The following is a 23,393-nucleotide window of genomic DNA, read 5'->3' on the forward strand; positions in this document are numbered from 1 at the left end:
TTTTGTTTGTCTTTTCAAAGCTTCATTTAAGAGTTTGGTTGGCTAGCCATATTCCACTTCCTGTTTTATGCTACGTTCATATGTGTCGATATCAAAAGAGCACATGTTTGTACATGCACATTTTTGGCGGCATTACAATGGAAAAATATAATCTCTCTCTCTCACGCACACACACACACACACACACACACGCGCGCACGCACACACACACACACACACACACACACACGCACGCACACACACGCACGCACGCACACACACGCACACACGCGCGCACACACACACGCACGCGCACGCACGCACGCACGCACGCACACACACACACACACACACACACACACACACACACACTCTCTCTAGATGTAAACCATCCCATTTATTTATATAGTTTTATGAGGCACTATGGTGGCTGCAGAGTTTTTTTACTGACACCACCAATTGACCTGGTAAAGCAGGCCTGAACTGTGAAATGCGTAGGTCATTTGTGTCTGAATTAAACTTCCTTTTTTGACCATATCCTTTTATTATTGTTTGGGGCCTCCTACACCAATTCACATTGATTAATATGGGCTGTCCAATTCAAAGAGTTTTCATGTTGGAAAATGCAAAAAAAATGTGCATAGTATAAATAGGGCCTGTCCACTGTTTTTCTGTTAGAGAAATATACATCAGAACTGGATCAACTGCAATTGGATTACCTGCATGGATCTACCAGCAGAGCGGGAGTTTCCCAGTGATAGAACAGCTTTTGCTCTCTTGCTACTCGCAATGCTGAGAGATTAACTTTTTATAAATAGTACTGCACCTCAGCACACAGTTATTATAATGACATTCTGCTACAGTCTGCAGTGCTGACCACAAAGAGTTAATTCCTTAGCAGAGAGAGGAAGCTGATTAACTGAGGTGATTTTTGTTCAGAGGGAAAGACTGGCTGCTGTCTCCTCCTAGCTCCTCTCTGACCACTTAATGTGTGGGAGGTGTCTGGACAGCTATGTGTCCAGTAAAATTGCACTGTCATCTAAACAGGAAGAGAAGTTGTAGCAGCCAAACAACCAGGTTCTTTAAGTATACTTATTGCACAAAGTAGGTGTGAAATGCACAAAACCTGGTGCATTGCTAATCAATGCAAATCTACTATCACGTGCATTAGGAAACAATCAGAGGTAGAACTAGGGCTTTAGTCTGCAGGGGTTATCTCTAATCTGTTCAGTAAACCAAAACTAATACATTTGTGGATATTAATTGCATTATTGATCAGAGCAAAATGTAGAACATTTAAGTACACCTATCCTAATGTTGGCAGCCATGCTAAAACCTCATTTTGCCTGTTGTCTCTGAGTAAGGCATTTATACGTCTGATGGATATTGTTTTTCTTTTACAGATCTCTGACATTAGGCCAAGCCTAGGCTGTGTGGAGTGACGGGTGTCTGGGAGCAGCAGAGAACTGTACCATGATGTTCTGAGCATTGCAAGGCGGTTGCAGGTGTAAGTAATTGATCAGACCTGTGCAGAGCACGCTGTGATTTCTGATTTAACCTGTGTGGACATGTTTGTTTTCTGTGAGTAAAACATGTCCCGCCCACTGAGATGAGGAGAAACCGTTTATGAGAATTCTTTATAAACCATTTAAGTGACAACTGTAGATGACTGCCCTGAAACTATTAGTGGCACGTAGAGTCTAGCCAAGCGGAGAAAATATCTGAGGGGGCCACATAACCCTTGGAGCCATTTGTACAATGTATTTGTTTATATTTTAAACTCCTGTGTGTCTGCACACATAGAAATGTTATACAGAATGCATCTCGTTCCTCTTTGCTAGTATAACTCAGATTCACTCTACAGCTTACTGCTCCTCATAACCAAAAACATCATTGTTTGTGTTATATGTGCCAACATTATGTACTGTATTTGTCCTCAATCTATGCTGTGAACATCAGGTCGGATTAGTGTTATCTGCTATCCATCTGCTTCCTGTTTGTGCTTGTCACTGATCAGACCCAATGTGCAGAGCACAGAACATAAATATTTTAGTAATGGTGATTCACACAGTGATGGACAGTTGTGAGTGGGTTGCAGGGAACAGAGTGGCATGGGAAGGCTGCAGCAGCAGCAGAGTTATGCTGTGTATGTAAACAGGCTGCTAGCAATAGGGAAACCATGGTGGTAATTATAATAATAACAATTGCCTCACATATCTGTAGATGGGCACAAATCAGTAATACATTAAACATGAGGTCATTTATCCTTTATCACCCATGAGGAATTGATGCTGTAGAAAGCAGTACTGGAAAGTCAGGCTAATTATCCACATTTTATGTTTTCAGCCAATAGCAGAGATTGCCAGTATGGGGGAAAAGGGTCCTACAGAAGGGCCGAAGGTGAGACTGGTCCTCCACACGCATGGATGGTGGCTGGGCACTGCTGTCCATAATCAGTGGTGGGGCGCTTCTATACATGATTCTGCTTCATTAACCTATTAGGAGCAAATTCCTCGCAGGAGGCCTCAGACATCAGCACCATTCCGCTCTGATTGCTTTGCTTGCTATTTTAATAATCATTATTTTCACCACAGCACCTGATTTTGCCAGTGTGATCTTTATGAGAGTATATATTTGCTTGGGTGTGCATTGATTGGAATAAACTTTGCAGTCATCAGCTGAAAGTGATGTCAGAAGTAGTGATGGGCAAGTAGATGCAAATAACTCAGAGTTAATGCAAATTTATGCAAATATTTATGCAATTTATGCAGCTTGAAAATGAACCAATCGAATTTTACCTCAGCAGGACTTGATTGGTTCATTTTCAAGCTGCATAATTTGCATTAACTCGAAGTCATTGCATCTACTTGACCATCACTAGTCAGAAGTTCTACGTGTTCAAAGATGTTGCATACACTTATGCTGCTCACATATAGCTAACAATGCGCTGCTTTTGGAGCACTGTCTTATTTCTTTTATAACAAAGAGTGGTAAGGAAGTGGTTTGTTTAAGTCTTTATATAGATATATAACAGAGTTGCTATTGCCCTCAGCCAGTGGTAAATATGCCTTAAAGAGGAGCTGTTAGGTATAAGGTCTCAGAGAAAATAAACACATATATCAGTAGCTAAAGATTGGCTGTACTTACATTACATATGCATTTCACTGTCCACGTTTGGATTTCACAGAATTTGTATATAGTATATGCAGAGATAGATGCTCCTGACAGCTCATGGCAGGCTCCATGTTTTTCTGTCAAATGTGTCGTCATGTCCTGCCTGCTTCCTGATCACAGATAAGCTTGTACTAAATAACACAGTGTGCAGTGAAAATTAATGAGCCATGTGGCTAGGAACAATAACTGACTCCTGCAGTGTACTCTGCCCGAGATTTATCAGTGCTACGCGCTGGACTGATTACACAAGCTGCTGTAACGTCTCATTAGCAGTCTCATTAGCAGCCGAGGGGAGGGCCCCAGAATGCTTTGCAGTTTAGTATGCGGCTTGCGTCCTTATGGGTCTATAACAGCCTTTAAGATAAGCACACATCAAAGGTAACTGAGATTTTTATCTTCACTAATTGCTTTTGGGCTTCCTTCTAAACTGTTTAACACAGGAGAATAGAGGTTTAAATTAGCTTCTGCAGCCTGACAGTTACTCTTTAAGGTGTACGTCTTTAGGGCCAGTTCAAGCTCCAGTGGAGCCCTGAGGCAAATGTAGCCTGGGGCTCAGCCCCCCTTCCCCCAGCAATCAGCATGTGCTTGCTTGGGACATTAATCATATACACAGAATGTACTATTTTCAATTTTTACTGTTTATTATTCCTCAAATTTCTCTTGTGTATGACTAGATGTTGGTGAATACAGCATTCGGATAGCTGCCCTCCCCCTTAATTCCTGGAGTGGTCCAGCAGCGCAGGGTGGGGCGTCCTTTGCTTAAAGGGTGGTGTCAGCCCTGTACGTCTGATGAGTTAAGGGGATGCTTCTTTTTGTTAAAGAAAATATAATTTATATAAAAAAACAGACCTCCTGAAGCATTCTTAGACACTTCAAATGATAGAATTTTTGTCAAAACATTTATTAAAGTGCACCTAATTCTATCCACAATAATAAGGAGCCTGAATTAAGAAATTGCGTTGGAGATTATTGGAATTCAAGATCGTTCTTTGAGAACAGGCCAAGTATTGTAGAACTCTTCACCACTTCAAGGTTTAATCAAGATTTATTGTAATAAAAATACAAACATTAAAAAGAACAGTTTGTATCTGAACTGCTAGCAATTCGGCTGACATTGCCATTCGAAATGGTGCGGGAGGCTGCGAATCCCATAGCCGTGCATGGAACCGCAGACCCGGAAGTCTCGCAAATGCGTGCGGCTCAAGTGGAAACGGGCCCTCAACCTTGAAGTGGTGCGGAGTTCTACAATACTTCTAATGATACATACGTTGTGCACAGACTCTGGTTCTCTGCACACTTCTCCCATTTGCTTTGGGGATCTAGCCATAGGGTGCTTTCTCACCCAGTGAACTTTGAAAACAGGCCTGCATTTTTTTTAAATGATTTACAGGTATAAAGTGGCATGTGTTTCTTTACAATCTTTGTTTGGAGCTCATCAGAGCAAGGGTTGGTGCCTATTTCCACTACACGTGGATTCTGGATGCAGAAAACTGACTCCAATGAATGCCTATGGGAAATCTGCATCAGAAAAATTGCGTTTAGTGGAAACAGGCATAGGCATTTATTGGAGTCAGTTTTACTGCATCCAGAATCCGCATATAGTGGAAACAGGCTCTTACTGAAAGGTACTGTATAGTAGAGGCTCTGCTGTTAAAATCTCATGCACACACTGAGTGCATCTCATCTGGGTGCCGGGCAGTTTGGCACAGGGCAAGCCGAATGACGGTTCTCCCTGTTGCCTCTAAACTCCCTCGGCGCGTTAAATACTATTCCCACTCCAAGTTGTTGCAACTTGGTGGGAGATGTAATTTGGGGTCTGGCAACCGCCGAAGCCCTGAATTACCTTTAGCGGGGCGCGCAGCATAGCATTGTTATGTTTTGTTTTGACTAATTTAAGACATCCCAGAGTAATCCTCAGAAATGCAACAGAGAAATGCTTTATTTTCATCTTAAATTAATAGGATATCAGTTGTTTCGGGTGACTACATATTTGTAAAAAGTCAAAATTGTTTCATTTTACAAAATATTAAAAGTCTAAGATTCGACATATCTGCATATAGAAACATTTCTTTAGCTTGTTTACAGTCTTTAGTGCATCAATTAAAATGCCTGGCACGTTTCCTGGCCACAGTGCTGCTTCCTCAATGGACAAGCAAAGCTCACATCATGTTATTGCCACAATGGGTGCGAGTGTATGCCAGCATGGTGGGACAGTAGTTTACTACATAAGTGGGGACTATGACAAGTTTTTATTGCAATTGATTTTATATTTGGTCCTTTATTGTAACTGAGGATGTTGATGTCCAGAAAATTTTTGGATTTGTTTAATTGCTATATAAGAATACAAGACGGTGAGCTTTTGTTGTCCTCTGTGGAAGCGACGCTATGGCCGCGAAACATGCATCAAGGAGTAGTAATGATGCACTAAATACAGTAAACAAGCCTTTAAAGCTTTTCCATGAACTAATGTGCTCATTGCTGTTATGTTTTAAATCTTATGTAAGAAATACAGTAAATGGTATTGACTTTTTATGAATGTGTATTCTATTCATACAGTATAATACAGAATAAGAATGTACTATCCTTGGTCATATGGTAAGCCCCTGAGTTTTTACAGGCTCTGATATTTATTGTATTTATAAAGCACCAACATATTACACAGCACTGGACATTAGTTTAGGTTACAGACAATATTTAGGGGTGACATACAGCAAAATGACAATACCTGAATACAAGAAAGACCAGATCATGCAGCACAGTATGAGTACAAGGAAATGCTTAGTCACTGGAGGGGAGCATGGAGATTAGGCAAGTTAGGTTTACTCAGATGCATAGCATGGTTTTACAGTAATGGAGGTGCATGATCAGGTAGGACACAAAATGAGGAGGACCCTGCCCAAAGGCTTACAATCTAGAGGGAGAGGTAAGGACACGAGAGGTAGGGGACCAGAGTTCAGCTATGGGTTTAGAGTACTTGTGAGGGGTGGTAGGCCAGAGTGAAAAGGTGAGTTTTTTAGGGCCTTCTTGAAGATGTTGAAGGAGAAGGCTGCCCTAATGGGTGGAGGTAGGGAGTTCCATAGTGTTGGAGCAGCTCTTGAGAAGTCCTGGAGGCGTGCATGGGACTGGGTGATACGGGGGGCGGTTAGGCGAAGTTCATTGGAAGAACGGAGTGAGCGGCTAGGTGTGTACCTCTGAGTAAGATCGGAAATGTAGGTTGGACAGGTTTTGTGGACAGATTTGTAGGTCAGACACATATTCAGTGAGAACCTGGTTTTTGGGGGTTGTGTCACAAGGATTTCTGGGTAATAAATGTAGTAGAAGTGAGATGACCACATTTTTGGCTGGATGGGAAATGGGAAATGGTTTTATCTCTTTAGTAGCAGTAGGTGTCTATCATTGAACCGCTCAGATGGGAGACTTTTATTGGATGCACTAAACAACCTTCCAAGTTGTTTACCTTGCAATTAGCAATGCAAGTGCTTCTGTCCATGTTTTCACCCACTTCTTTCCTTTTGCTAAACAGGAATGCTGTACTGATGTGAGCAGATATACTCCGTACCACTGATTGAAATTACAGATGCCCTCTGATAGCTGTTTTGTCAGAAAAGCCAGTAAAAGAAATATGGGTTGCTAATGTTGTTAATAAAAAGATATTGTAAAGAGAACATTTTCCCTAGAAAAGTTGGTAAACCCAAATCCAAAAGGCACGTCTTTTAGTGCAATCATGTTTACTTCTGTCCTCACATGCCTATAGCTGTCTATAAAGCCTGTAATTACCACGTGTTTCTTATTGCCCCTAGTGCAGTATGGAGTCCCTGGTCTCGCCCTTCCCCTGACAGGTGCTCATTCATCCTGTCCCTGGGGCCTGTTTCCTAAATGCAGTAGAGTAGCATGACTTCATTATGACCCCACTTACATTCCAGGGATTTCATCATTACTAGAGCAGGCCACTAATTAAAAGCTGACAAGACCGGTTTGTTATTAACACCCACTTCCAGTCCTGTGTGGCCAGGGCCGGGCCGAGGCATAGGCTGGAGAGGCTCCAGCCTCAGGGCGCAGTGTAGGAGGGGGCGCACAATTCATTCAGCTGTCATTCCTAATTGTGTATGAAGCAGAAAGAAATAAGAAAAGGGGATACATAGCAGTGACTGCAAGCCAGATAACTAGATATTAATGTGTTGGGGAGGTTGTGGGCCCTGTGGCCCTCTTAGTCTAATAGCAATCAGTGTGTGACAGCTGGGGTGGGAGGGATGGAGGGGCGCACTTTGGTGTCTCAGCCTTGGGTGTTGGAGGACCTTGTCCCAGCTCTGTGTGTGGCTCTCATTGATAGATCTGCTGCACCCACCTCTGAAACTGTGTGGGTTCACTGAGGCATTATAGTAGCGCTGGGGAGAGGGAGGCAATACGGGTGTAGAAAACAAAGTGCTCATTCAAAGGCTAGTAGCTAAAGCAATCGATCAGACCTGCTCTTGTGCTGGTGTGACATCAATAATATTTAAAGAGGAGGTACAATGTTTATTTTTATTTTATTTTATTTTTTTATCATGACTAGTACTAAATTATGCTTTTTGAAAATTAGGAACATTAAATATTACACAAAAATGTTTACTTACTTCTGTAGGTGCTCCACCTGCTGGTTTAACTGGCACGTTTTGGAAGGAGAAAATCATCTTGTGTTACTGCTGTAGTAATAAGGGTTGTAAACTGAGGCCTACATGGGAAAATTTTTATTGTTCTGTTTCATGATTTCAACCACATTAGATTTATCACTTTTGTTAGGATAACATAGGTCAATGCATTTTGTATTACCTAACTGGCTGGCACCGCAGTGCTGAGTTCCTGTGTATTTGTCATGTGTAGCTCAGTTACACTGATGAGCAGTCTGTGTTCTGTCCAAACTCCTTGTTAAATCCTATGAACACCCAGAGGAAATGTACACGTTCCAAAGATAGATGGCTCTTCAACCGAAAGGGGAGAGCCTAAACATCACCAATCAGCAAGCTCATGACTTGTGGAAAAAGCATAACTCTGTGAAAAGAGAAAACTGGAGTGCTCTATGGTGCGTTAATGTTTATTGTATTGCTTTAAGAGGAATGAAAATGCACTTACAAGACATAAGTGGTGATCAAGCATGTCACACAACTCATGGACACCTAAACCTTCTCCCGACTCCTCCCTCCGGAAACCGCAGCTGTGGCCAGCAGCAAGGGCGTCCAGGTGGGTTTGTATGCCGAAATGCATTATAGCACTGAAGGCACTTGGATAACGGGACCTTCTCACATTACTCCACCTGGATCTGTTCAATTCACCACCTGGACGTCCTTGCTGCTGGCCACGGTGGTGTCTGGAGTGAGGAATCGAGAGAAGGTTTACCTGACAACCCACGGGTTGGGAGACATGCTTGATCATCACTTATATCTTGTTTGCATTTTAATTCTTCTTAAGATGGCCACACACCATACAATTTAAGAATTGCAATACATTTTTCTGACTGATTGTAACATTTCAACCACACACCTATGTTCAATTTATCCCCAATTATGATAAAAATGATTGGAAAATTGCTAGTGTGTGTTTATTAATAAATTGACAATCCAACACACGCCATACAATCTTTAGTAGAAATTGAAGAGAAATATCTGGCATTCCGGATCGATTTAAATCGAAAAAAAGCGGGAAATCCGATCGGATTTTTCAGTTGGATGAAAAAAAAGCTTTCAATTTTTTCGAGAGATACGATCGTTTTTATCGAATTATTATTATTATTATTATTATTATTGATTTATAAAGCGCCAACATATTCTATATGTTGGCGCTGTACAAAGAATTACTGTAAAATCGGATCATTTTATTGTATCGTGTGTGGCAACCTTTAAAGTGATACAATAAATGTTAATGCACCATAGAGCGCTCCCGTTTTATCTTTCTATAGATCACTCAGAGACAATAGTCTGGGAAGAGGTGGGGGGCAGCCAGTCTTTTCCTGTGAACACAGAGTTAACCCCGCTCACCTCTTCCTAGTGTTCTATAGGGTGAAAAGGGGTGAAGGTGGGCGAGATCAAGTGATGATTGGGTTCAATGATGCAGAGGCGCCAGATAGAGTAAAACACGTTAAAAACATTAAAATGAGGTAGTGGTGCACTTACCCCCAAACAGTCGGGCACAGGTTGCCAATTTTCAAAAAGCAGTTCTTTGTTATTAACAAAACAGCAACAACTCCACTTGTGACGCGTTTCGCCGGCTCACCCACTTCTTCAGGATAAAATAATGTGGAGCATCTGCTCATCTAATCCTGAACGGTTTGGCGCCTCCGAGAAGCTCCCACTGTCCTGGCAGCTCAGTATTTTGTGAACACACCTCTACGTCACGTGACTGACTTTTCCAAAGAACAGCTCCACCAAAAAATGAAAATTATATGAATAATACCATCGTCCCCTATTCACCATTGCTTACAATGTAAAATTTAAATAAACTAAAGCCCCATCTACACGATACAATTCTTTGCGCGATTCGATTACGATTCTATTTACGATCCGATTAAATCCGACATGTCTGATTAGGATTCGATTCAATTCAATTCGATTTGCCATTGTTTTGCAATGGCAAATCGAATTGAATCTAATTGAATCCCGATCGGACATGTCGGATTTAATCGGATCGTAAATAGAATTGTAATCTAATCGCACAAAGAATCGTAACGTGTAGATTGGGCTTTAGACTTTAAAACCCAGCATAGACAGTTTACTTATCATGGTGGTATAAGAAGACAGAGATTCCAGATGCAACAGGCAAGGAAATGTGTTCTTTCAGACACTTCAGTTATTATTGCTGAAGGGCCCGTGTTTGGATACAGTGTACTCTGCCATTGTTAGCTGTGAGAATGAGGCCATTGTGTCATCGCCTCTGGCACTGTAGTGACCAAGCCCACTCCTTTTTCCCGCAGTAAACATGGCACACAAAATAATCAGTAAGCTGAGAAGAGCACTGACATTTGTCATTGTAATATGAATATAGAGCATTAGCTCTATTCCCTGGAATGCAGCAGTCAGGCTTGTAATTGATCTCCCGGCCTATGCATGGCTTGCCGTGCGAAACGAATCAGACATGTGCTTCACCCTGGCTGTTACTGTTACTGCCATGCTGCATTATTATACGCACTATTTGCCTCCGCTGTGCACACTGATCTATACACGTTCTAATCCGCCGCTTCCACCGTCTGCAAGCTCTTCTGTTTCCTGACAATTACTGTTATTTATGAATGTTTTATTTCTTTGCATTTCTGTTTAACAATTACAATATGCTTTGTCAACCCTGTTGTCCAGGGTGCCTGGGAATGCACTATTTCTGTATATTATTGTTAAATAATGGGGCTTAGAGTTTTTAGTTGGTAGAGGAAACTGAATAAGAAACAAATATGGAAAGAGTATGAGACTGTTCTTTTTAAAATAATGCTTAGTTGCCTGGCTGTTGTGCTAATTCTTTTCCTCTAATATCCTCTGAGTCACTGATTCAGAGTGAGTTTACAGATCAGTGGATCTGAGTCCAATGGTTCTCCTCATGTGAGAGTCATTCTGCAGTGTGTTAACTGATCTCAGAGCAGCAGTTATTTCTGCACAGCTATCAGTTACATAAAGCAACACAGGCACACTTCTGGGCGGGGGACTTTTGGAGGGACTAGGTCCACTACAACTAATCAAATCACATTATTTGTTTTAAGAAGGCCAACCACACTAATCATTATTTTTTAGTAGGAAGGGTTTTCTGTCTCTTTTAGTCCCCTATACTCTCCTAGTGGTTTTGGGTAACCCAGAGCTGCTTAGGTACTCCATTGTACTGGTCCAAGCCCAATCCCATAGAGCCATATCAATCCCTGCCATGCACTGATGAGGAGGAAAAGTCCAAAACAGGCTGTCTGCATGTTGGGTTGATGCGGCTCTGTAAAATGTATAAGCCATAGGCATGCTAAACACCAGCGGTTCTGGATATAAACCTGGCTTCAGGGTCAAAAGAGATCATTTGTATTTTCAGCAGTGGTGCATTGTGAGTAACCACAGTTACACATTTCAAGATGAATTATCGCAAATAGCTTCTTTTTAAAAAGGTAAACCACACCAAGCATTGCTTTTTAGTAGGTGGGCTTTTCAGTCTCTTTTAGTCCCTTATACTTTCCTAGTGGATTCAGATCACCCCGAGCTTCTTAGGTATTCCATTGAAAAATAGTGTAATTTTAAAAAATCAGATGTTGTTATTGTAGTATTGTTACTGTAGTGATTTTGCTACAGGCTGCGCTGATTAACTATTGTCTAGAGAATAAAGACTAGTGGTTGCTGTTTTAGACAGTAGACAGGTACTCTTTAGCAGACGTTATTCTGATTACAGTGGAATGCGAAAGTTTGGGCAACCTTGTTATTCGTCATGATTTTCCTGTATAAATTATTGGTTGTTACTATAAAAATGTCAGTTACAATATATCATATAGGAGACACACACAGTGATATTTGAGAAGTGAAATAAAGTTTATTGGATTTACAGAAAGTGTGCAATAATTGTTTAAACCAAATTAGGCAGGTGCATAAATTTGGACACCACAAAAAAGAAATGAAATCAATATTTAGTAGATCCTCCTTTTGCAGTAAATACAGCCTCTAAACGCTTGCTGTAGGTTCCAATGAGAGTCTGGATTCTGGTTGAAAGGTATTTTGGTCCATTCCGCTTTACAAAACATCTCTAGTTCATTCAGGTTTGATGGCTTCCAAACATGGACAGCTGTCTTTAACTCACACCACAGATTTTCAATTATATTCAGGTCTGGGGACTGAGATGGCCATTCCAGAATGTTGTACTTGTTCCTCTGCATGAATGCCTTAGAGCAGTGTTTCTCAAACCTGTCCTCGTGACTCCCCAACGGTGCATGTTTTTCAGGCAACCTTACCTATCCACAGGTTGGGTAATTAGTGTCTCAGCTACATGGAATCCACCTAGCTGAGACACTAATTACCCCACCTGTGCATAGGTGAGGTTGCCTGCAAAACATGCACTGTAGGGGAGTCACGAGAACAGGTTTGAGAAACACTGCCTTAGAGGATTTTGAACAGTGTTTAGGGTTGTTGTCTTGTTGAAAGATCCAGCCTCGCTGCAGCTTCAGCTTTGTCACTGATTCCGGGACATTGGTCTCCAGAATCTACTGATACTGAGTGGAATCCATGCGTCCCTCAACTTTGACAAGATTCTCAGTCCCTGCACTGGCCACACAGCCCCACAGCATGATGCATAGCATGATGGAACCACCACCATATTTTACTGTAGGTAGCAGGTATTTTTCTTGGAATGCTGTGTTCTTTTTCCTTCATGCATAACACCCCTTGTTATGCCTAAATAACTCAATTTTAGTTTCATCAGTCCAAAGCACCTTATTCCAAAACGAAGCTGGCTTGTCCAAATGTGCTTTAGCGTACCTCAAGTGGCTCTGTTTGTGCTGTTGGCGGAGAAAAGGCTTCCTGTGCATCACTCTCGCATACATCATCTCCTTGTGTAAAGTGCGCCGAATGGTTGAACGATGCACAGTGACTCCATCTGCAGCAAGATGATGTTGTAGGTCTTTGGCGCTGGTCTGTAGGTTGACTTTGACTGTTCTCAACATTCGTCGATTATGTCTATCCGAGATTTTTCTTGGTCTGCCACTTCGAGCATTACCTTGAACTGAGCCTGTGATCTTCCATTTCCTCAATATGTTCCTAACTGTGGAAACAGACAGCTGAAATCTCTGAGACAGCTTACTGTATCCTAAACCATGATGGTGAACAATCTATGTCTTCAGGTCATTTCATAGTTGTTTTGAGACCCCCATGTTGCTACTCTTCAGCGAAAATTAAAAGAGGAGAGAAACTTACAATTGACCCCCTTAAATACTCTTTCTCATAATTGGGTTCACCTGTGTATGTAGGTCAGGGGTCACTGAGCTTACCAAGTCAATTTGAGTTCCAATAATTAATTCTAAAGGTTTTGGAATCAATAAAATGAAAGTGCCCAACTTTAATCACCTGCCTAATTTTATTTAAACAATTATTGTGCACTTTCTGTAAATCCAATAAACTTAATTTCACTTCTCAAATATCACTGTGTGTGTCTCCTATATGATATATTTAACTGACATTTTTTATCATTAGAACCACAATTTCTACAGGAAAATAATGAAGATTAACAAGGTTGCCCAAACTTTTGCATACCACTGTATCCTTTCATGTGCATGTTGGCCTCTGAGGTGTATATTCTTAGAAAACTGGTTCGGTCTAATGATTTCATGAATTTCTCAATCATGCTTTGCTACAATACCATATGGCAGTAACATCTGAGTCCAACTTTTATACTAATTAAATATTTCTCAGACGCCCAACATCTCATGATGCCAATGCAATAATTAATAGCGTGGTCCAAATGACTAAGCTATTCTGAAATTTAAAGATTCTTATTAACTCATCAACTCTAAAACTGTTTTGTTTAGTATTCATTTACCCTGATAAGAACTTTTTTAGTTATTGTGTGAAACCAATGTTTTGCTTGTGTTGCCTATAAAACTTTATTGTAAATACATTTATTGCCTGTATTGTACCTGACTCAAAGCAACGCTACCTAAGGTAAGCACAGGGCAGGGTATATTCATACTGAATCCATGTACCTCTGTGCGTTGTCTACTCCTCTCCTCCCCAGTCTCCATAATCTTTCCTGGATAGTGTAATGGTTTAGGTCTCTACTTCTGACACAGACGACCAGGGTTCAAATCTCGGCTCTTCCTGTTCAATAGCCAGCACCTATTCAGCAAGGAGTCCTTGGGCAAGACTCCCTAACACTGCTACTGCCTATAGAACAAGTCCTAGTGGCTGAAGCTCAAGCACTTTTCTCCGCCAGGAGAAAAGAACAATTTTGTCTTGTCTTTTGTCCTTGAAAAATGTGACTTTCAGATAAAGTTATATTTTCAGACTGGAAGAGTAAAGATTGCAGCGATGTTCCGTCCTATCACCCTCCCATTCCCTCCTCTTCCCCTCCCTAATGACTACCCACTTCTATTCACTATAAATAGGCAAAAAGCATGTAATAGGTAAGATGTCATTTACGTTAAAAGGAGAAGAGAAGATAAATGAACAAAAAAAGGGAAGAAAACCGGAGTAGGAGGAGCTCTTCAGAGTACAAGCATGGCCATGGATGAGTGTGGTTTTACTATGCCAGTATGGCCACACAGGCCTAGTAGAATGAAGGCATTAGTGGATGGAAGAAAGATGCTGTGAACAAGAACCTTTGTTTCACTGGGCCTGCTTGAACTGTACTCGTGCTTGTGTAGTATGGACACTCAACCGTCCCATTGCCGTGCATGGATTCAGATGCGTTTTTGCATCAGAAGTGCTGGTGTGCATTTCAAAGCCACAAGTGGCCCTTAAAACAGTGATGTTTTATAATTAAATCCATTGTTTACAGTGTTAATTTGTGTTAAAGAGAGCATTTTATTACATTTTATTAAAAAACTGTAAGTTTTGTGAAAACAACATACATCATTTCTGTCACATCATTCAACTTGATAATATGGTCATTTGGATCAATGTGTACATCTTGTAAAGATATAACAGCATGATGGGGTAACCTAAAAGAGGGAAGATAAAGAAACAGGGGAAGTAGGAGCCTTCTGAGTGTAGCCATTCTCTCATTGGCCTATATGCAATTCACTTTTTCTCTTGAGTTTTTTGTCATAGGTGATTTTTTGGTGCCAAAAAATGATGTGTAAATGCCCTTTTCAACTAGCAATCGCAATCACAAATCAAGAAAGAAAGTGATTGCAATTTACAAATCGAATCACTATAGTGGAAATGATTTCTATGATAAAGTGGCAACCCTAGCGATTTAAAAATCACGAGCGATTTGCAATTTTGCAATTTGGCTGTGTAGTGGAAAAAGGCCCTAAGGGGCTAAAAAGGACCAAAAAGTCCTCTTTCTAAAAGCACTTTGCAAAACTTTTAGGGCCCGTTCTCACCTGAGCGGGAATCGCGCAATTCCCGCTCACGGCAAACCGCTAGCGGTTTAGCAAAAACCGCTACACAATGAAGTGAGTGGCAGTGTTCTCACTGCTGCGGTTAGCGATAATCGCAACCGCGCTGCATGCAGCAGGTTTGCTGGCGACGAGCGTTCCGCGATTAGCGATCGTGCTTAGCGTGCAAAGCACGCTAATCGCGATCGCTCCAAAACCGCCGCAGTGTCCAGTGATTTTTCCGCGCTAATCGAGGGAAAATCACTCCCGCAAATCGCCGGCGGTAATCGCCGGCGTTCTGCAATTGTAAGTGTGAACGGTACCTTAAAAAGGCAAATTTCTGTTTTACATAAAGTAGTAATTTTGTAGGCGCTCATATGAGGCACTCATATTGCATGGGGCTTTAGCCATTTCGGCAAATGTCTTGAACTAGGAAAGCATTTTTTTTTTACGTGCCAATAAAAAACCTATAGACATAACCCCTTGACTCGCATACTTTGTGAGCTAAGTAATAATCTTACCTATTAACCTATACTTAACATGCACATCAATGATATAACCTTGATTGACAATCTGACCAAATCTATGTAAGTAATCCCTCATATTACACAGCAGTGGCAACATTGTACAATCGAGATTGTATCATTAATGGGCACGTTAAAGAGGAACTCCAGTGAAATTAATGTAATAAAAAAAGTGCTTCATTTTTACAATAATTATGTATAAATGATTTAGTCAATGTTTGCTCATTGTAAAATCTTTCCTCTCCCAGATTTACATTCTGACATTTATCACATGGTGACATTTTTACTGTGGGCAGGTTATGTAAGCTGCTCCTAGCTGTTTTGGCTGTTACAGACAGCTGTAAACAGCCATTTCCTGTCTGTGAACATTGTTACATTGTGGCAGTTTGCCCAGAGTACCGCGGTACCAGAGCCTCTTGTGGGAGGGGTTTCATCACAAAATCAGTCATACAGCGCCCCCTGATGGTCTGTTTGTGAAATGCAATAGATTTGTCATGTAAAAGGGGGTATCAGCTACTGATTGGGATAAAGTTCAATTCTTGGTCGGAGTTTCTCTTTAAGTCTGATCAGTTCCATTTGGGTGCCAAAACTGCTAATGATGACAGCATGATGCATAACATCCTAATTGTGTATAAATAAATTGTTCTAAGAACATAAAACCGTCTGAAGCAGAAACCCCTAGGGAGCCTCTGCATATTGTGAAACTGAACTGCCTCCCACCCAGCTCTGAAATAAAAAATGCATTGTCTCAGCATGAGAGATATTGGCCAATCAGAGAGGAACAGAGGTGTGGGAGGGGAAAACGGAGGAATCAGGGCTTCAGCCAATCAGTCTGCATTAGATAAGTTTGAGAAGAAAGTACCCAGTAACTTCCTTTGTGCGGCAATGTACCAAATAAGAGTCAGGTAAACTAGGGAATGATCATTTAACAACAAGAAAAGTAATAGTGATTTTTAACTTTTGGATTGCCTGGTTAGCATCCTTATTACTTGTTTACTGTAACGATTGTGGGATATCTCCGTGTTCAGCGCACAAAGATGTGCGCTGACACTGCGGAGGTCCTCCACAAGCGTGTCAAGATACTAGAACCCAGCTTTTGGTGCAAGCACCAGTAGAGGGAAAATTCCTGTCGGCAGATGGCGCTGGGGAGTGCAGAGGAACCAATCCTCTGTACCTCCACAAACGCCAGACAGGAATTTGTACGAAGCGCAGAACGCAATCGCAAGAGAGGCGATTGCGAATGAGATTGAGCAAAGGGATAGGTTGTATGTGTGTGCGCCAATCTAGTCGCCACCCTGCGACCGCGCACACACAACAGCAGATACGAAATAGGAACGCGATCGCGAGAGGTGCGATCGCCAGACGAGACACAAGGCAGAACAGAACAGAACACGAGGTTAGCAAAGGCACAGCAAATAATACAATGAGGAGATACGGAAAATAATAAACGCTAGCTAACCGCGAACACCGCACTCATTCGCAACAGTGCACACGGTTTATGCGCGGTCTCCACGTGATAAGCACAACAGAGACAAGCACGCCTAACTAACCATAGACAGACAAACATGAAACAGAGGACGCGACGCTTGTTTAACGGTTACCTCACCGAGCCTTCAGCAAGCGGTCGCAACAGACAAGACAGACACACGAAAACAGAAACTAGGCAGAGAGGATCCACCGCTCTTCCGCCAGAGCAAGTGTGATCCGAGCAGGAACACAGATCAGAAGGATCCACAGCCGCTACCGCTAGAGGCCAAAGCGATCCAAACAAGACAGAACGATTCGCTATCAACCGCCGCTGGTGACAGCGCAATCGCGACAGACAAGACAGAACAGAAGGATCCCCGGCGCTAGCAAAAAGTAGCTAGCGCGATCCCAGGAGACAGAACAGAAGGATCCCCGGCACTAGCAAAAAGTAGCTAGCGCGATCCCAGGAGACAGAACAGAAGAGATAGCTGATAGCAACCGCTGCACCAGCTATACTCCAAGAACGGAGATCAGAACCATTTCCTGTCCACCACCATAGGGACAGGACAATGGCAAACAAGCAAGACAAGACAGAACAGGCAATACAGATAATACAACCTGACTGAGCTAGAAGGGGAGCCTAAAGCAACCCCCAGGAATTAACTATACTAAGATAGCAGTGGCTGACACTCCAGGTGAGTCCAGCAGGAACAAACCTCTATGAGCAGCGAAGCATTGTGGGACACACATAGTACTTATAGTACACGCCTCCAATGAATGTGGCCAGGCAATTTGCATGACAACGTATGCAAATTCCTCAGCAAGCACAAGCTGCAAAACTGACAGAAGGACTTCTTTCCAGAGTCCTGCAGCATGCAGACCTGAATAATGATCAAAAGGCTGCCTGCCTGCGCAGGCAGCTGAGCGGATCGTTACAGTACCCCCCCCTCTAGGGACGAATTCCAGACGTCTTTCAAAACTGGCGTTACCAAAAAACTCTAACTGAAGACTCATGAAGATCGGGGCAGCCCGACAAGGTCCAATTCCAGAGTCAGTCCACCCGAAACCGACCTCATCGGAAACAGAAGCCACCGAAACATGCCCATCAGTACTACCAGTCTTAGTGTAACACCCATCAGGACTGTGAATACCAGAGAAAAAGCCATCGACACCCTCCAGACAATACCCACCACCTTCCAACGAGCGTCCGAAAATACCAAACCTGCCACAATACCTGTTCGAAGTGTCCCTTACAACACAAAAGCCACCGTTGATCTTATCCAGGGGACCAAGCAAAATCTCTCCCGGAATCTCCCAGAACCTTTTGAAGCTCCACAGAGATCCCAAGAGGGCAGAACAATCACCAGGCTCACATGGAGAATTACCAAGAACCCCCATGGAACCAATGACAATTCCGGATTCAGAATTACGAGGACACCCATCAAGATCAAGACTTTCAGGGACCACTTCTGGGCATGCAAGCAGGCAGGCTAAATCAGAGCATGTCTCCACCGAGGAAGCATCTGAGTACGCTGGTAACCGAGGCACACTTGGGCTTTCTGGGTCACAGAGCACACTGGGATACACCAGCACAGGAGAAACCTCAGTACATGTCGGGGAACTGCCAACCTCAGAGTCCGGCACGACAAGACCAAAACCAGTACCGGACAGAGAATCATCATGAGTGGAGGTCACAGGCACTGTACTTTCACAAGAAGACTCGGATACAAATTCAGAAATTTCTGTGACAATAATATCATCATTGACTACATATGAGTGAAGCTCCATCAGAGCTGAAAAGGTAGCCAGCAAGGCAGCAATGCCTACGGAAGAGGGTAACACCTCAGAAGGACTTGGGGGGCAGGAGACATCTCCTACAAGTTCTGCACCCTTTGGGAGGAACTCTGAGACCTCCAGAACATCAAACAAGACCTCAGGAACATCATTTTTCAAGTTTTCTCGGAAGGATTCTGAACTATCCATGTTACAGGGCAAAACTGGAAGTTTATTTTGTGGACAGGGCAGATGTCCCAGGAATGGTTCCACCATAACCTGAGACTGGATCTCATCATCATGAGGGGAATGTACAGGTATATTTACTGGAACACACACTGACTCCCTAACTTCATTCTCACTGTACCCAGAATTCTGTGTGGCAGTCAAACTAGCTTGTAACTCCAAAACTGCAGAAAAACAGGTGAGTATAGTGGCAATACCTAGACGAGCCTCTAGGGACACTGCAGGAGACTCTAAACAAGGCCATCTTAACTCATCCAGAGTACAGGGTGCAGAATCAGCACTTTCCTCAGAACAAGAAAGGGACTCACAAATGTCAGTGTGATTGGACATCATATTGTTATTCATGGTACAGGGCAGGCTCAGAGAAACTTTCTCTGGACCCAGCAAAGATGTTTCAGAGTCAGATTCGCAAAACCGAAGCGCTGTCTCACTCTTAGATTCGGCTAACAATGTCAAATCCGAGGAGCCAGAACGCAAAACCTGCGAATCCAAGATCGCTTTAGGTTGTGAAACTGACGCTTCCATAGCGCAAATCTCCGCGATCTGCGGAGCAGACTGCAAGGCATCTAGGGTCGAAACACTGGAGCAATTGTCCCCAGGCAACGGGCCCTTACAGGTGTGAACAGGGTGAGACAGAGACTCATCTGCAGAAGAAATAGCGACATCAACAGAATAAACTTTATTAGGCATATTAATTTCACTTTTGATGCTGCATAGTTTAGGAATTTTTCCCATAGCAGGATCATAGATGGAAGATCTTAAAGATCTGTTCTTAGATGACAAGGGATCCCACATATCTTTGAGAAAACTGGCACATTCATGTTGATCACAATCTGCAGGAACATCTGAGAAACAGGCATTACATCGCATAGATTCAAACTTCACGCAATCAGGAGAGAATCTTTCAAGATTCGCACAAGAATCAACCACAGTAGTGCACCCATTCATGTCAGGTCGCACAATATCTAGACTCACATGCTTTACCCCAGAAAGGCAGGAACAATCATCCGATAACGATGTCTCTTTATTGAAGTCAATTGATTGGTGTGTGTGCAATTCATCCAAAATCGTCTGCCACACATAAGTCACCGGATTCACAAAACATTCGTCACACTCATCAGAGTCAATCAAAGCGTACACCGAATCAAGACAAGCATAAAGAATCTCTGCGCTTTTTGCGATGTAAAAATCGCAAAACGCCTTCCAATCAATCTCGAACTCCTCAATTAATGCTCCAATATCCCATGGAGCAAATGGGGGTTCAAACAACTCGGTTTCCAAGAAACCCTCATAAGGGTTGGGGTCAGGAACATGCAAAGACTTTCTCACTCCTTTAATATAGAAAATAATTCTGCCTATCAAAGGATCCACAAATGCCCTTTCTTGGGGTAATGAAACCTGAGACATTTCAGACTTTACAGAAACAATTTTTGGTACTTATCCGTTAGCCGGGCGCATCCGGCAGGTGGCGCTGTTGTATCTAATTTGTATCTAATTCCATTCATAGTTACTGAACGTAGTACTGTGTGAATGGAAGCGCCGCAGGTGGCGCTAATTACATTGTTGATACGCACGATACAGTGTGTTAATGGCAAGGAATATACATTGTATTTGAAGTGGCCGGAATGAAAATGAAGGCGGCGGCAATGTAACACATGAAGCCGCCGCCACCTTCGTCTGTTCTCCCCCTTTGCCCTCTCGCTTCTATACAACACTGCCAGCTGGGGGGGGGACACGCGTGTCCCCCCACAGTCGTTCGTCGCAAGGAAACAAGCAGGCTTCCCTGCCGCGACGAACGACTCTGGGGGGACACGCATGTCCCCGCAGGCTGGCAGCATTGTATACAAGCGAGAGGGCAAAGGGGGAGAACAGACGAAGGCGGCGGCGGCTTCATGTGTTACATTGCCGCCGCCTTCATTTTCATTCCGGCCACTTCAAATACAATGTATATTCCTTGCCATTAACACACTGTATCGTGCGTATCAACAATGTAATTAGCGCCACCTGCGGCGCTTCCATTCACACAGTACTACGTTCAGTAACTATGAATGGAATTAGATACAAATTAGATACAACAGCGCATCCAAATTCGCTACAACAGCGCCACCTGCCGGATGCGCCCGGCTAACGGATAAGTACCCAATTTTTTTATTTGTAATTGCTATGGGCAACGGTTTTTTCAGCTGAGAAGTCTTCCTTTTTTTCCTGCTTTTAGTCCTTGCTGCTTTAGGTGGCTGCTGTTTAGACACAGGGGAATAGTTACTGCATTCATTTTCAAACTGAATGGTTTTGCATGAAGTAGGTAGAGCAGCTGACTCATTAGCAACTACACACTCATACAGGGCAGGTGGCAAGCAAGGCAACTCAAACCAGTAGGAGAATGTAAATGTAAGAAACTGATATAGATTATCATTCCAAGAATTGTCTTGCAAGATTTCATGAGCCCATACAAACAGATCATCTTTCAAAAGCACATAAGCTAATTGGAGAGCAGACGTGGACGGATCAGTAATTTGAAAAGTAGGATTCAGACAAAATTTTACGCATTCAGAGAGAAAATCCTCTTTCGTCTCTGAATTTAATATTTTGAAACTCTTAAAGACACAGGAACCATACTCAGCAAAATCGTACAAATCAGAAATTCCCTCTACACTGGGGTTTTGGGTTGGGCTGCTCATATAATGTAACGATTGTGGGATATCTCCGTGTTCAGCGCACAAAGATGTGCGCTGACACTGCGGAGGTCCTCCACAAGCGTGTCAAGATACTAGAACCCAGCTTTTGGTGCAAGCACCAGTAGAGGGAAAATTCCTGTCGGCAGATGGCGCTGGGGAGTGCAGAGGAACCAATCCTCTGTACCTCCACAAACGCCAGACAGGAATTTGTACGAAGCGCAGAACGCAATCGCAAGAGAGGCGATTGCGAATGAGATTGAGCAAAGGGATAGGTTGTATGTGTGTGCGCCAATCTAGTCGCCACCCTGCGACCGCGCACACACAACAGCAGATACGAAATAGGAACGCGATCGCGAGAGGTGCGATCGCCAGACGAGACACAAGGCAGAACAGAACAGAACACGAGGTTAGCAAAGGCACAGCAAATAATACAATGAGGAGATACGGAAAATAATAAACGCTAGCTAACCGCGAACACCGCACTCATTCGCAACAGTGCACACGGTTTATGCGCGGTCTCCACGTGATAAGCACAACAGAGACAAGCACGCCTAACTAACCATAGACAGACAAACATGAAACAGAGGACGCGACGCTTGTTTAACGGTTACCTCACCGAGCCTTCAGCAAGCGGTCGCAACAGACAAGACAGACACACGAAAACAGAAACTAGGCAGAGAGGATCCACCGCTCTTCCGCCAGAGCAAGTGTGATCCGAGCAGGAACACAGATCAGAAGGATCCACAGCCGCTACCGCTAGAGGCCAAAGCGATCCAAACAAGACAGAACGATTCGCTATCAACCGCCGCTGGTGACAGCGCAATCGCGACAGACAAGACAGAACAGAAGGATCCCCGGCGCTAGCAAAAAGTAGCTAGCGCGATCCCAGGAGACAGAACAGAAGGATCCCCGGCACTAGCAAAAAGTAGCTAGCGCGATCCCAGGAGACAGAACAGAAGAGATAGCTGATAGCAACCGCTGCACCAGCTATACTCCAAGAACGGAGATCAGAACCATTTCCTGTCCACCACCATAGGGACAGGACAATGGCAAACAAGCAAGACAAGACAGAACAGGCAATACAGATAATACAACCTGACTGAGCTAGAAGGGGAGCCTAAAGCAACCCCCAGGAATTAACTATACTAAGATAGCAGTGGCTGACACTCCAGGTGAGTCCAGCAGGAACAAACCTCTATGAGCAGCGAAGCATTGTGGGACACACATAGTACTTATAGTACACGCCTCCAATGAATGTGGCCAGGCAATTTGCATGACAACGTATGCAAATTCCTCAGCAAGCACAAGCTGCAAAACTGACAGAAGGACTTCTTTCCAGAGTCCTGCAGCATGCAGACCTGAATAATGATCAAAAGGCTGCCTGCCTGCGCAGGCAGCTGAGCGGATCGTTACATTTACCAGATAAAAATAAAGAATTGATTTCATGCCCGACAGTTACACTTTAGACTATGACTATGGTAGGGATTAGATGGTGAGATACTCTGTGGTCAGTCAGTGATAAAACATTGTACTTTGTAATGT

The 23,393-nt window shown here is 43.1% G+C and overlaps 1 protein-coding gene across 6 annotated transcripts in view; it reads left to right on the forward strand.

Annotated features, from left to right (window-relative positions):
• Positions 1 to 23,393, forward strand: part of LOC137532681 (death-associated protein kinase 2-like) — a 180,504-nt gene that overhangs the window by 97,698 nt on the left and 59,413 nt on the right. For 5 of the 6 annotated variants that reach the window (XM_068253485.1, XM_068253487.1, XM_068253486.1 and 2 more), the window contains 2 exons: positions 1,383 to 1,486; positions 2,326 to 2,379. In XM_068253485.1, coding sequence (XP_068109586.1) covers positions 2,347 to 2,379 — 33 coding nt within the window. In that variant the 5' untranslated portion in view covers positions 1,383 to 1,486; positions 2,326 to 2,346. The remainder of the gene's footprint in view (positions 1 to 1,382; positions 1,487 to 2,325; positions 2,380 to 23,393) is intronic. The other variant, XM_068253491.1, reaches the window with a different exon arrangement.

Source organism: Hyperolius riggenbachi, chromosome 9 (assembly GCF_040937935.1).
Source record: "Hyperolius riggenbachi isolate aHypRig1 chromosome 9, aHypRig1.pri, whole genome shotgun sequence".
NCBI lineage: Eukaryota > Metazoa > Chordata > Amphibia > Anura > Hyperoliidae > Hyperolius > Hyperolius riggenbachi.